The following is a 15,202-nucleotide window of genomic DNA, read 5'->3' on the forward strand; positions in this document are numbered from 1 at the left end:
ACAATATTTTTCATATTCCAAGCTTGGAGAATTTTTTTGGAAAAATCTATTTTATATAAAAAATTCATAATAATTACATAATACATATACAGGGTGTTTACTAAGTACGGTCCGGAGATGTTGAAAATGGCCACCTTCTCATAAAACGCACGATTCCAATCGTTTCATCATTGATTGTCTCGCTCATTCAAAAATTCCTGGAGAATTTTGTATGACATGACAACTTTGAATTATTATTCGATTTTGTAACTAGGATCTGCTTCCATCTGCTTTGACTTTGTGTCGAAACTGATTATTTCTATGATTGTTATTTGCAGTCTCTGGACATTTACCTAAGTATGGTTTAGTATTAGACAAAAAATTCAAGACACCCTTTTTGTTGTAAAATGTTAGCCGAGTCCGAAATTAAAAATTTTAAAAAATCCATTGGCGTTCTACATGTTATGACGAAAACTGACTCAAGCCTAACTATGCCACTGTCAGCAGATAAAAATTTACTTTATACTAAAAATATAGCTCTTTACCAACGTACAATAACTGCCAAATTTTAAGAACGTAACATTGACTTCCAAATTTATTTCATTTAATATATTTTTTTTAATTTTCAACGCCCTGTATCTCAAAATCTAAGCGTTTGTGTCCCGATGTTATGGAGTGTACTTAGGAAATACCCTATACAGCTGTTACAAATTTGCTTCACACTACAGGAATCTCGGAAATGGTAAGAAATACGAAGTAGCATAAATGGGGGCAAAGTTGTGTAATCAGGGGGCCAACATTATGCCTCTAAAAAATCAAGGCTAACATGATTAGTTTTCGAAATATTTAAAAAAAAACGAAATTTTGGAAATCCGTTTTTGTTTCATTTCAGCCTTGTTTGAGGTGACATTGAAAAAAGAAGAACACCATCATCGACTTCATTTTTTTTTTTTGGAAGTCTTCATGACCCCCAATACTGTACTGCCTCAGCCCGAACCAGATTCAGACGTTTTGTCTCACAAAATTAATCTTCAGTGTATTCCTTCAAAATTTATCTAAATTTTTTATTTAGATTTCTTTATTTATTGAATTATCGTACACTGTAAGTGTCTTTAGACCCTGTGAAATTCATCTAGTTATTTAAACTATTACCACCACGCGTTTCAATAAAACATTTATTATTATTAACTATTACCACATCACTTGGTCATATATAACTCAATAAGTTGTTGCGTCAAAATTAAAACGTTATTACAATTTTAATTTTATTATGACAAATTAATTCTTAAAAATGCATATGAACAACCAAAATGCCAACTGAATATTATTCTTTAAAAAATTTCAGTAAATTTTCAAAAACATTTTTGTTATGGCAAATAAAGAGCAGCGTGATATTATCAGAATTTATTATATCTGTAACTGTAACTGTGAAAGAGCATGTCAGATGTATTTGTATTAATATCCTGAAGAAAATAAATCGGAGTTTGTTTGAATTTTTAGCACTCGAGAAGCCTAGATATAACCATGGACACAGGAATAAAACTCTAATAATGTTTTATTTTAATACGTGGTGGTAATAGTTTATATAACTAGATGGATTTCACAGGCTCTAACGACACTTATAGTTTACGATAATTCAATAAACAAAATCTAAATAAAAAATTTAGATAAATTTGGAACGAATATACTGAAGAATTTTTCAACAAAACGTCTGAATCTGGTTCGAGCTGAGGCAGTACAGTATTGGGTGTCATGAAGGCTTGAAAAAAATGTAATAAAATTTCTAAGGTCGTATTTAAAAAATTGATGATGGTCCTGGAGAGACGAAACGTTACATATAAAAATTTATTATACTATTCGATAGAAGGCAAAAAATAGCCATGAGAAAGTGTTCTTCTTTTTTCAATGTCACCTCAAACACTAATCATGTTAGCCTTGATTTTTTAGAGGCAGATTGGTCCCCTGATTACGCAACTTTGCCCCCATTTAAGCTAGTTTGTATCTCTTACTGTTTTCGAGATTCCTGTAGTGAGAAGCGAATTTGTAACAGCCTGTATATTATATTGGAAATTTTTTTTTACAATACTGTTAATCTGCAGTTCCTGGATCATAGAGTAGGCCCTTAAAGCACTAGCAGTACCTTTTAGAGTGATCCATGACTGCCTTCACTGAATCCTTCCTCCACGAGGTGCGTTGTGAGTTTAGACTTGGGCGGTAAGCACAAGTTCCACATCTTCGATCTCACAATGCTGATCAGCGTGTCTTCCCACCTTGATGCCTAATGCATTCCAATAAATTATCCATAACTTCCACAATGATTAGAATGTTGATATGAAATTTACACACAATATTGTTAAGACTACAAACTTTAAGGCGGGCAAAAAAAAGTGTTTGAAATATTTTATTCTACTCGGATATTCCCCTTAAAACATGGTTATTTTGGATTAGGTATGTCGGCTAGTTTTAAACAAAATGGTAAAAATATTATTTCAAGCATAACCTAACCTGCCCGTGAATAGGACCATTGGGCACCATTCGATCAACCAAGAAACGTAAAACAAATCAGAATAACTGTAAGCAATAAAATTTTATTTACGTTCTATATCTTAAAATCGACCTATGTTTCTCTTATTTTTAGTCACAAAATCATCTGTATGGTTTTTTAGTCAATTAGTGCAACACTCTGAATATAATTTATTTTAAAGATTGATAATTGAATTGTAATTGAAATTGCTGTCGAGATTGATTATTACGATTCCGCTTTTAATGATCAATCGCATTGTTTTCACCCTTTGGTTTGGTTTCATGTAGATTAATTTTTGATTTCCTTATTAAATCATCCAATTGTACGATGCCATTTCACTATCCCCTGAGATGTTTTTATAAACAAACTCCACTGTATGTTCAAAAAAATAAATAAATAAAATAAAACAAACTGCTATTTTTTTGAAAATAATAAAAAGGGGAGGGTTCTCTGAATACTTTAATATTACTAAAATATATTTATTGAATAAAATTTTCATATACATTGTTATTTACATAAAAATCTGAATAAAAAATAAACAATTTAATAAAAAATTACCCCTTTGGAAAAAATATTGCTCTAACATTTTTTTAGTAATTATTGTTAATTGATTTGACTAAATGCTTGCTCCATATCAGCTATCAAATCTTCAGCATCTTCAATTCCTACAGACAATCTAATGAGAGTATCAGATATTCCCAAAGTGTCTCTCAATTCTGGTGGTACTGAGGCATGAGTCATAACACACCTAAAACAAAGTGATATCTTTATGAAAGTAAACCTCCTACAATTACGAATATGCAAAATGATTATTTTTTATTAAAAATAATTACTTACGGCAATTCAATCAAACTTTCATATCCGCCCAAACTTTCTGCCAATGTAAAAACTTTAAGGGCTTTCAAAAATGTTCTAGACTGCTCTAATCCACCTTTAATATAAAAAGAAAACACACCACTATGGCCGCTAGATTGCCTTTTTGTCAATTCATATTGAGGATGAGACGGCAGACCTACAATATTAAGTAATAAAATATTTCTATATCAGATATACATTTTGATTCATACATGGATGTAGCACCTTGTCTACCTTTGGATGTTGTTCCAAGTACTTGGCTATTGCTAAGGAGTTTTCATGGTGTCGTTCCATTCTAATAGCTAAAGTCTTAAGACTTCTGAGAACCTGATAGCAATCGAATGGTGCTGGCACTACTCCCATGGCTACGAAATCAATAATTAATTTAGTATTTTCTTCCTAAAGCCTGACTTGCATTCTCCAATTTTTGTCCTAATAAATTGATCAAGAAATTTACCAAGGTAGATGGACCATGCAATACATAAACTGTGGTAAATTTTCTAGCTTCAATAAACTGGACACAATGTGGACATTTGTTAAAAAAAACATATACATATTTTATTATTAGCTCTCACATTTTTGTTATACTGCATGCATTCTACAGGGATGGCCAGAAGTACGGAGTAAAATTCATATCTTTTGAATGAGTTAATTTTTTTTAAAACGCCGGAACACGTTAACTGATTTTGATTTTTTCCCATCTTTCGGTTATATAATAATTAATTTTTCTTCAACCCCCTAACCCCCAGCTACCCCTACTTTTTTTTTAAAATGAAACATAAGGCATAAGGGGGCTCGTTGAAAAGCTTATAGAAAACCGAATCCAGCCATACCAAATAAACAAGTTTTATTTTTTCAATAGCAAGGTTTTTAGGGTTGTATAAAACACCTACTTAACAAGTGAAATAAAATTTAATTATCTTCAGTGTTATCCTCCATGAATTTGCACAGAATAAAATAAAGAATTTGAAACTGTACCTATCACTGCTAACGCAAAAAAGATATATTTTTTATGTTGCGTTTTTTTGGCACCACTTACTTGCCAGGCTTTCTGGTTAATTTTTCGCTTTAGTTGTAAATTGGAGTTCGAAACGTTACTATTGTGTCAAAATCAAGTTATTTACTGAATTGCAATGGTATTGTCGGAAAGGCAACGCATCGAAATCTTGATATTGCTTGGATGTGGAGACAAAATAAGAAGTCAGGCTGAAGTGCGCGATTTATTTAATGCGAAATATCCCGAAAACCAAATCTCGCAAGGGACAGTTAGTAAAATATTTCACAAATTTGAGGAACACGGTACAGTACAGACTTTGCCCAAAACTGGACGGGCACGTGCTTTGAATGAAGAAAAGAAATTAGACATTGCATTAGAACTTGTTGAAAATCCTCATACTTCAACTGTTTCATTGGCCCGCAATCACGATGCTTCTCGAACTGCAATTCGAATGTTTCTGAAACAAGAGAAATACCACCCCTATAAGGTATGTCTTGTCCAAGAGCTTTTGGAAGACGATTATGATAGGCGATTACAATTTTGTGAGGAAATGATGAGACGGTGTGACGACAATAATGGTTTTCAACGAGACGTACTTTTTTCGGATGAAGCTACGTTTTATTTAAATGGAGTGGTTAACAGGCACAACTATCGCTTTTGGTCCCAGGAAAATCCACACTGGACATGCGAATCGCATACGCAGCATCCACAAAAAGTTAATGTATGGGCAGGTATCATCAACAACAGAATCTTGGGCCCATTCTTTTTTGAAGAAAATCTTACTGCCGCACGCTACCTGGATTTCCTAACATTTGACCTGATACCTGCTCTAGCTGTGATTTTCCCTCATGAAATTGATCCAGATATACCGAATGAAAGAATTTGGTTCCAACAAGATGGCGCTCCCCCACATTTTGGTATTGATGTTCGAAGATACTTAGATGAAATGTTTCCAAATCGCTGGATTGGTAGACGGGGTACAGTTGAATGGCCGCCAAGATCCCCCGACTTAACACCCCTGGATTATTTTCTTTGGGGATATTTGAAAGAAAGAGTCTACCAGGACAGACCGGATAATATTGAGAATTTAAAGAACAAGATTAGGGCGGAGATGCATAATTTACCAGCTGAAGTCATTCAGAATGCTGTGGACAGCTTTTACTATCGTCTTGGAGAATGCCAAATAGTGAATGGAGGACATTTTCAGCATTTGCGACATTGAGTTTATTTTTGTAAATTATCTAGTTGTTTCAATTTCTAAATGAAAAAAAACTTGTTATTGAAAAAATAAAACTTGTTTATTTGGTATGGCTGGATTCGGTTTTCTATAAGCTTTTCAACGAGCCCCCTCATGCCTTATGTTTCCATTTGAAAAAAAAAGTAGGGGTAGCTGGGGGTTAGGGGGTTGAAGAAAAATTAATTATTATATAACCGAAAGATGGGAAAAAATCAAAATCAGTTAACGTGTTTCGGCGTTTTAAAAAAAATTAACTCATTCAAAAGATATGAATTTTATTCCGTACTTCTGGCCATCCCTGTATAAATTGAATATAATAATTGCACATATCCTACTTTAATTGATACACAGAGCCTTCATAAATGTTTACAAGCCACGTGATGCCAAGCTTAGGTAACCCAACATTGCACGACAGGTATTGGTATTAAAAAAATCCTAAATCTTGGCGTTATAGTTGTGACGATATCAATTGTAACCTGTGAATCTTAAAGCAGAGGACCGTCCACACTTCTCTTGAAATTTCTTCCTATGCTTTAGCCATGATGTGTCTCGTAATTTATACTCGAATAGTCATTAGGCGAGTCTGGTATTGGTAGACCAATCCGCCTGTTGTAGAATCGACGGCGGCGCGCTGGTCGTCAAAGCAAACCTGTATTGGTCCACTAGGTTGTAAATAATTTTTTGCATGGTATTCTATAATTAGTTTGGTGTCAAACGCGGTTGACTTGGCTTTGTCAGTGCCGTGGAGAGCAGTGCTTGGTGTAGTATATTTATTGTTGGTGTAATACGTATTATTAATTATTAGTTTATATTAATATTTGTTCATATCGTAACCAGTACAGTTATTAAAATAAATATTATATGTAATTATCTAGTAATTTAGCATGGCTTTCTGGAGACCTTTTGAAACAGAAAATAATGAAATAACCCGGGAAAATCCCCAAATAGTCGAGCCGGTTTTTGTCCAAACCGTCAAAACAAACTCAGAGTTTAATAACAAAGATTTACACATACCAAGTCAACGTATTATTTTAAATATATACGAATGTTTGAAAAGAGAAAATAGTGAACAATGTGATAAAAAAATTAGGAAACGGATTAGCGAATTAACTAAGATATCAAAAATGACAATTTATCGCGTAATTAAAGAAGGAAACGTTATTAATCACAGTACAAAGAAGAAAAGGAAAAATACAAAATTAAAAAATATTGACGATTTTACCAGAGATGTAATATAGTGTACAATTTATAAAGAAAATAAAGTTCCTTCTTTAAACATGATTCGAGATAAAGGAAGCGATTATCCTGATTATAATTATAAATTTTTAGATACTTTACAACATGTTTTATTACAATGAGATTTTAAACATAAAAAAACTCGACAATCGTCTGGTAATTATGGAATCACGACGTATAGTTGCACTTCGGGAAGATTATTTACAAAAAATTCGAGAATATCATCAACTAAATAGGATATATAGCTCGGAATATAGTATTTCTAGACGAGACAGGACAAAATTTTCCTCGACACCTATGGATTGCGTAAAGTTTATGAGTTAAATGTTTTTATGCGGTTCCAACTGATATCATAACGACTATACCAATATTAATGATTCGTGCATGCATGAACAATGCAAACCATTAATGTTTACGCTTGAAAAATTACATAGAATGTTGTGTCTTAATATAATCTTGATCTTGTTTTAATAATCTTTAATTTTACCGAAATTTAGTCGCCAACATGAAGGAAATAACATTACTGTTCCAAACAAAATTACTGGTCATGTGGCTTGTAATAATTTGTGAAGGCTCTGTAATATTTTTTTGCCAATATGGACATTGGTTTCAACTGAACTGCGAATATTGAAGTTTTGATTGCAATGACTGATTTTCGGTGATTCTAAGTATGGGGATGGAAACTATGAAAAACACCCTTAAACTGTATAAAAACAACATTACTTCATTCATGTTTTCTCAGATTTTTGTATATTTGTTTAATATACTTATAATAAAAATTCACAATACTTTCCATTTCCAAACCTCACAATATTTTACAAGCAAAATGAAACTTTAATGTCAGAATGGTATACAATTTGCTTTGCTTTTCAAATTTTAAGTGTATTTTACTTTCCGTATGCACGAATATCATAACATCCCGTATATCTTTTTGCTATTTGTGGTTAACTGTTATCATTGGTTTTATAAACTACGCTAACAGATAAGTCGAAGTAAGAGCTGATGCTTGCCCACGAATTTTGATGTTTGTAGGCCGACAATATCCGGGGGGCATTGTGATCGACACCCTCAAATCTAACATTTACCATTAGTATTTATTACATTTATTACTTTTATTACCCTATTATAACAGTTTAAGTAACAAATTGCATCTTTTGAAGGCATAATTTCTTGGCAACCTCGATGTCACTGCCCCCTGGCTGCAGACGGCCTAACTTCTTTAAAACTGTGGGCAGTTTCAATTAGACAGACCTTGTCCTATATATCTAATGCTGCTATAATGACTAATTTTTAATTTAAAATTTGGTAACATTATATTTAACCAATAAATTAGCCAAAAAGTGATCCAAAAAAACCCTCTTTTCGCTTGTTTTGTCGACCTCAAGAATTCAATTCAAAAGTGATCTAAATGATAGTTTAATGTAGGCAAATCAAGTTGAGCATACATTCAATTTTTACGATATGACAAGTTAAACACGTTATTTGATTCATCCACGGCAAGGCGAACCCGACATTCTCAGTGACCTCATGCGTTATCTTAAAATTCTCAACAAATACAAGCTGTAACATTTATAACGTAAAATTTTCCATCTTTTCGAATCTTTCATTTTACCAGAAATATAGTACAAGAAAGTTAAAGATTTTAGTAAAAAATAATTTGCATTTTTGCTAAATATCTTTGATTTAACAATATTTTTATACTGAAAACATAGCAAATCTTGATGGATTTATATATCCACTTAAAAGATATACCAAACACTTAAAGTCACTCGGTTTGGCGAGCAATCAGAAGAAAATAGTTGCGTATTATTTTACATGATCTGAGTGATGAAAATGTAAACTCACTGCTTGCAAAAAGTGTAGTCCCTCACAACATGATGCTTTCTTAAAGAATATCTAATCTTATCCTAACTGTTGTAAGGATACATAATTGTATGCATGCAATAGAATCAATTTTAAAAAATCGTTAATATACACTGATTACTCAATTATTATTTTTTTTCATCATTATTAATATTACATCCAAATTAACCTAGTTCAAAGTCATTAGGATACAAGGTTTAGAGTATCTATCGAGATTTTGTAAGTCACCAGTATAAAAATACCGATTAATTGAATATTAATGATAGCAAAAATCCTGATTTTTTTGTAAAATCGGCAGTACCTCATTAAAACAAAGTGTTTGGTAAAATCTAATGGTAGGTTCATAAAGAATAAAAGATTTTACATAGGAAATGGTACACTTTGGATATTTGAGAATCTTGAACACAATGAACGAGTATCCCGAGAATGTTGGATTCATCTTGATGTGAACAAGCCAACTCACAGGTTCGACTTGTCATATCTCCAAAACAAAAACTATGCTCAACTTAAAATTTTGCCTACTCTAAAGTATCACAAGCTACCATTTAGACCACTTTCAAAACGAATTCGTGAGGTCGACGAAACGGCTGAAATTTTGGGTCACTCTTTATTGTCACATGTAAAAAGGTGCCGCAAATATAGTGGACCAGTTTCTTCAACAATTTAATGGGTTAAAACAATTACGCATAACTATAAAAAAAATTATTATGATTTCATTATAAGTATTTCTTATACCTGGATCATATTATAATCATAATATATTTTTGTTATTTAAAACTAAAAGTAACAACTTTAGCGTTAATTAATTTTAATGGAAATTACTTATAATGGAAATCAATTTTTAATTTTTATAAACTAATAAAATGCATTAAATTCTCAATAATTCATTGTATCGAGCTGTATGTATGTATGTATGTCGGGGGGGTGGTGGAAAATTGCTTTTCCACCGCGGCACGTAGGCCTTATTAGGTCCATTGTACACCCGCCTTTCATTACTCGAATACTTTTCTTCAAACCATCCTATTACTACATGGGTGGCTTGGTGGCAAAGTGTCATACAATTTTTTATGTATGATAGCATGGTCTTGAGTTACAGAGATTTCTTGCTCTATTCTCATTACCATTTTATCGGGGACCATACGCAGGCGGAAGGTGTTAAGCGACCCAGGACTCTGGTAGGCTACCACAGCTACGTCCCGAGCCTGCCTTAGGTCACCCATCCAAGTTCCAGCCTGCGTCCGTGATGCTTACCTCGGCCGATCGAAATCCATCGGCCAAGACACCCAGCTAGGCGGTCCCCGTATCGAGCTCTATTTGAAATGTGTAAAGTGAAACTGTGAAAAAATAAATTTCTTTATTTCAAAACATTAACTGAAGACAATTATATAGCAATGTTTTCATCTTGTTTCTTGTTTCATTTGTTTTGACATTTTTCGTTATGTAAAAATAATTTTAAAAAACCTAAACAATTGATTTTTGATGACAAGACACAAAAAAGAAAAAATACTAAGACATTCCACAACTAAATAATTAATATTAAGACAATATATTTTAACTTGAAACACCTCTAGCTTGTTTTATTATTTTAGCTACAACCCATTGTTACATATTAAATCCTTTAACCCCTTTTGAGGGGCAAGCTTACCATTTTCTATATTTTGAACCTTATCTGGGTAAATTTTTGTCATTCAATAGCGTTTGGGAATTCATGAAACCAAATTCATGGTATTTTATAATTTTTCCTGTGTTATTAACAAGGGTGTAGCTAGGGGAGGAGGGGGGGCAGGGGTATGCACGGTCCACCCCAAAAAAGCCCGGTGCCCACCTCTGAAAAAAAAGATCCAATAATAACTCATATTGATAAGTCACTGATTGAGCCACCTTTTTTTTAGAATCAAACAAAAAGTTGTTGATTGCATGTTTTTTTTGTTATAATGCCCATGGTTATAAACAAAAAGATATGAGAAAACCTGGCTTTTTCCAACAAAAATCATTCTATGCAGTTTTGCACCGCGATGATAACACCGACATTCATATTTCTGAGGCTGCTGATTACGATCTCGGAGCCAAAAAGGTATTTTGACTATCAAAATATCTGTGAACAGGTAAATTTTGACACTTGACAGCTGTTAAAATTATTGTGAACATGGTGAAAATGTTGTATAAATAATATGCGACCTATATTTTCTGTTTTTGAGATCGGTGACGATAATTGCAATTAGAAAAATGTATTCTAATAACAGTCAATTGTCCAGAGAACTGTATGTGGAAAATGCTACTCAATAATATCAAGAGACCATTTTATACATTGTCGAGAGTTCTGATGATGATTCCAAAGTATTTTGACAACTGTCAGCTCTCAAAATAACTGTCAATATGGAGAAAATATATAAATAATATCAGGATATTATTCTGTCGCTAAGAAAATTTTCTCTATCGAAAAAAACACTTCTAGAATATCAATAAAAATAAATCCCAAATATTCCTGAAAGTTATTTGGTCGAATCCGAATTGCTGAAAATGAATCCTAATTATTCTCAGAATCCAAATAATCAGTTCTAGTCATGAAATGACAGGTCCAATAATAATTGTAGTGAAACATTCAGTTTCTTAATTATCATGAAAACTAGAAAACTAATTTTATAGCGATCCCACTTTCTTTGCATGGAGGATAAAAAGATCTCGAGTTTTTAGTGATTTGTAATCAGTGACCTTGAAAATAGATAATGGTGTATTTCAAATACGATCCAATTTCTAGAAAAGGTTAAATACAAATAAATTTAATAAACTCATGTACCTACCATTTTGTAGAAACTTCAACTTCTCATAAAGATCTTTATTTGAAGTAATTATAGCACCCATAACTACATCCGAGTGCCCATTCATATATTTCGTAAGTGAATACAAAACTAAATCGGCTCCAAAATCAAGTGGTCTTTGAAGATAAGGAGTTACAAAAGTGTTGTCCACCACAAGAATGATATTGTGTTTTTTTGTAATTTCTGATGCGGCTTTTAGGTCGATTACTTTCAGAGTTGGGTTTGTTGGTGTCTCTAGCCAAACAACCTGAAATATTTACAGCTGCAAAAACTATTTAGTATGTTTCTATTAATTTTTATTACCTTGGTATTTGGCTTTATTGATTTTTCCAAATTCTGGAGATCAGTTAAATCAATTAATGTAATTTCAAGTCCAAACCTTGCCCCCACTTTGTTAAATAGTCGGTTGGTGCCTCCATACACATCATCACCAACAAGTATGTTGTCTCCACTTTGAAGCAAGCCAAACAATGTTGTCGTGGCCCCTAAACCCGATGCAAATGTTAAACCATACTTTCCATTGTCTAATTTCGCAAGGACATTTTCTAAAACATTTCTTGTGGGGTTTCCAGACCTACCATATTCATATTTCTGGAATTTCATATAAAAGTTTTAGTAATTAATCACTTCTAAAAACTGCAACGTGTTTACTTTAGCAGTAAGTTTTATTTTATGTTAAATTTAACTGGTAACTAAACAACCTATAAAAATGCCCAATATACACAGCTGCCGTTTGAATAAAAATAATATATGTACAGTAGAACCTCGATAATCCGAACCCCTGTAATCCGAACGCTCGATAATCCAAACGCCGTTTTGTGAAAAATAAAAATAGTATGTAATCAGAATCGCTCTCTAACTGCTACAATAAACAGAGCATCACCATAGTAAACATTGCATCGTGTGTGTTGTTATTGTGCCTGTGTTGGTTTTTGCCTTCAGTCACTCTCTAACATTCTTCAACCTTAGTTCAGAAAAAAATGAGTGACTATTTGTCGAATGTTCTTTGTTGAGTTTTTTGTTTTCTTTAATTTTTTTATCTTTCTGTACAGTATAATTTTTTGTGTGTGTACAGTACTGTACTTTCTGTGTGTGTATAAGATTGTATACTAAAAATATTACGAAATTCATGTGCAATACATTACATAAAATATAGTTACCTTACTGTAGCACAGTAGTATGTATTTCATAAAACAAACTATTTTATACCTTTAACAATACAACGTGCTCCTTATTTTATGGGAAATAAGTATATCAGTGTTCATTTTTTGCATGCTACTATGCCTGGAAAGCACTTTGTTTGGTAATCCGAAGGATTTGATAGTCCGAACCAACCCCGGTCCCAATTAGTTCGGATTATCGAGGTTCTACTGTAACAAATAATGTAAATAATGTAACAAATTTTTTAAGATTTTTTTTTATTCATATGGTCAGACTTTTGGAAATACTGATACATAACAGGAACTTATTTCTAATAGCAAAGAAGATATAGAATTTATTAACCTTTATTTTGGTATTTGGATTATGGAATATGTTTTATTATAAAATTAGTTTTAGATCATACATAAAATATTTGTGAAAGACTAATATGTATTCATTGTGTAAATATACAGGGTATTTCAAAACATATGTGGGAAAATGAAGGAAAAAGATTTTTTTTCAGTTTTTTGACGATAACTCGGGAACCGTTTAAGATACAGAACTCAAATTTTGTACATGTATCATCATTAATATTAGCTACTAGAGTGCTAATTCAATTTTTATTCATATGACAGTGGTGGAGATTTTAAGACTGCCTGAGGTTCTTTTGCCCTTACGACTCTGGAATAATTGGTATTTTAGCATAACATATTTGACCACCAATGTTTTCGACACAAAAAAGGTACTCATCATCAAAAGCTCTAATGTAACAGTTTTCAAGATAAATGGCGTTCTATAATGGAAAACATGAAAGAAAGTGGCAATGTGTTTTGTAGTTGACAAAAACATTTATTTTCCATTTAGTTGTCCATTTCATTTTTTGACATTATTAGTGACAGTTGAAGTTAGTTTACAAAAGGAGTCAATATTGTAGATACTTATTACATGTATTACCTAATTAATTTGCTTATTCTTGGTATTTTGTTTGCTTAGTGACAAAAATAAGAATTACAATGATAGTGATATGTGTGATATGCATTTTGTTTATAGCGTTGCCGATGGAAATGAAGCGAGACGAATTTATCAAGAAAGGTTTCCAAACCGACACCGACAGGTAGGTACCAAAAAATGAAAAGACATTTATTCGTATTCATGCACGTCTATATGAAACTGGATGTTTTCATAAAAGAACTGCTGAAAATGGACGACTTAGCCTGCTTCTTCAGAAAATGGAAGACGCTGTTCTTCGAGAAATCGAAGACGATCCAGCCACAAGCACTAGAAAAATAGCTTCAAACTTGAACCTTAGTCACGTTACAGTGTGAAGGATATTAAAAAGCCCGATGTTAGATCTTTATCACATACAGAGATCATTTAATAGGGCCATATTTTTTGCTGTTAAGGTTAAATGGTCAATCATATCGTGATTTTCTTGAAGAAGAGCTGCCAGGATTTTTAGAAGACCTTCTGATTCAATTAAGAACCGAAATATAGTTCATGCACAATGTTGTTCCTGTGTGTTTTAGTTTAGTCACGTGTCAGTTCTTAAATGGACGGTATCCGAACCGCTGGATAGGTCGAGGAGGCCCACAGGCTTGGTCTTCTCGGTCTCCAAATCTAAACGTTTTGAATTTTTCTCTGAGGTCACTTAAGAAGTTAATACTGTTGAAGAACTGAGGAATTGTATTATTGCACCCTGCAATATGATCTGCAACACTCCTAGCATTTTCGAACGGGTACAGTCACTCTGATGTAGGTTGAAAGTCTCCATTACTGTAGGAGGAGGCCATTTCAACAACTGTTGTGATAATAATTTTTTTTTATCATGTTGCCACTTTTATGTCTTCTATCATAAAACACTATTTATCTTGAAATTGAGCTTTTGATGATTGATGATTACAATTTTTTCCAGAGTCGTATAAATTAGGGGCAAAAGTACCTCACGCAATCTGAAAATCTCCGCCACTGTCATATGAATAAAAATTGAATTAGCGCTGAAAAGTAGCTAATATTAATGATTATATAATTCATTAGAAATTTAGCCAATAGCAATTACAAATTTTACGTAGTTACTATGTACTGATAAGCGATTATACTCTTGACGACGTGGTATAACCGTTTTGGTGTTTCGCCTCTTCCAACACTGTGAACTATGTCATGGCAACGATAGTTTTAACTTTTGTCAATAAACGTCAAAAAAAATGGAACGCTTCGGTTCNCCTTAGCAAAGCGCATCCCAGGATGAGTAACGCCAGCTAAATTTTATGCTATCAAAACTTACAATTAACTTTTGACAGGAAAACTGAAAGGTTATTTTAAATTTCATGGCTACTATGCTAGAAGTAAGGGCCCTAGCCGGCGGGGCCCAGTTAGGACAAAAGGAGGTCAGACAAAGCGCCTACACCGGCCGCATTTGCGGTCGGGGTAGACGACGGATGGGACCCACCTATGAAGGCTGTCCAGACCTACACGAGATGAGGCAGGATAAAGAGGGATAATCCCCCTCGATCCCAAATCATTGAGGCCAATTTCTAGCCATGGAATAATGGCGC

At 33.1% G+C, this 15,202-nt stretch overlaps 1 protein-coding gene across 1 annotated transcript in view; it reads right to left on the reverse strand.

The window, feature by feature from the left end:
- Window positions 1–3,031: 3,031 nt before the first annotated feature.
- Window positions 3,032–15,202, reverse strand: part of LOC108911357 (cystathionine gamma-lyase-like) — an 18,095-nt gene continuing 5,924 nt past the window's right edge. Inside the window, exons 3-7 of the mRNA XM_018716274.2 lie at window positions 11,814–12,101; window positions 11,493–11,757; window positions 3,571–3,723; window positions 3,341–3,515; window positions 3,032–3,251 (exon numbers count right to left, since the gene is read on the reverse strand). Coding sequence (XP_018571790.1) covers window positions 3,107–3,251; window positions 3,341–3,515; window positions 3,571–3,723; window positions 11,493–11,757; window positions 11,814–12,101 — 1,026 coding nt within the window. The 3' untranslated portion in view covers window positions 3,032–3,106. The remainder of the gene's footprint in view (window positions 3,252–3,340; window positions 3,516–3,570; window positions 3,724–11,492; window positions 11,758–11,813; window positions 12,102–15,202) is intronic.

Source organism: Anoplophora glabripennis, unplaced genomic scaffold (assembly GCF_000390285.2).
Source record: "Anoplophora glabripennis isolate ALB-LARVAE unplaced genomic scaffold, Agla_2.0 scaffold460, whole genome shotgun sequence".
NCBI lineage: Eukaryota > Metazoa > Arthropoda > Insecta > Coleoptera > Cerambycidae > Anoplophora > Anoplophora glabripennis.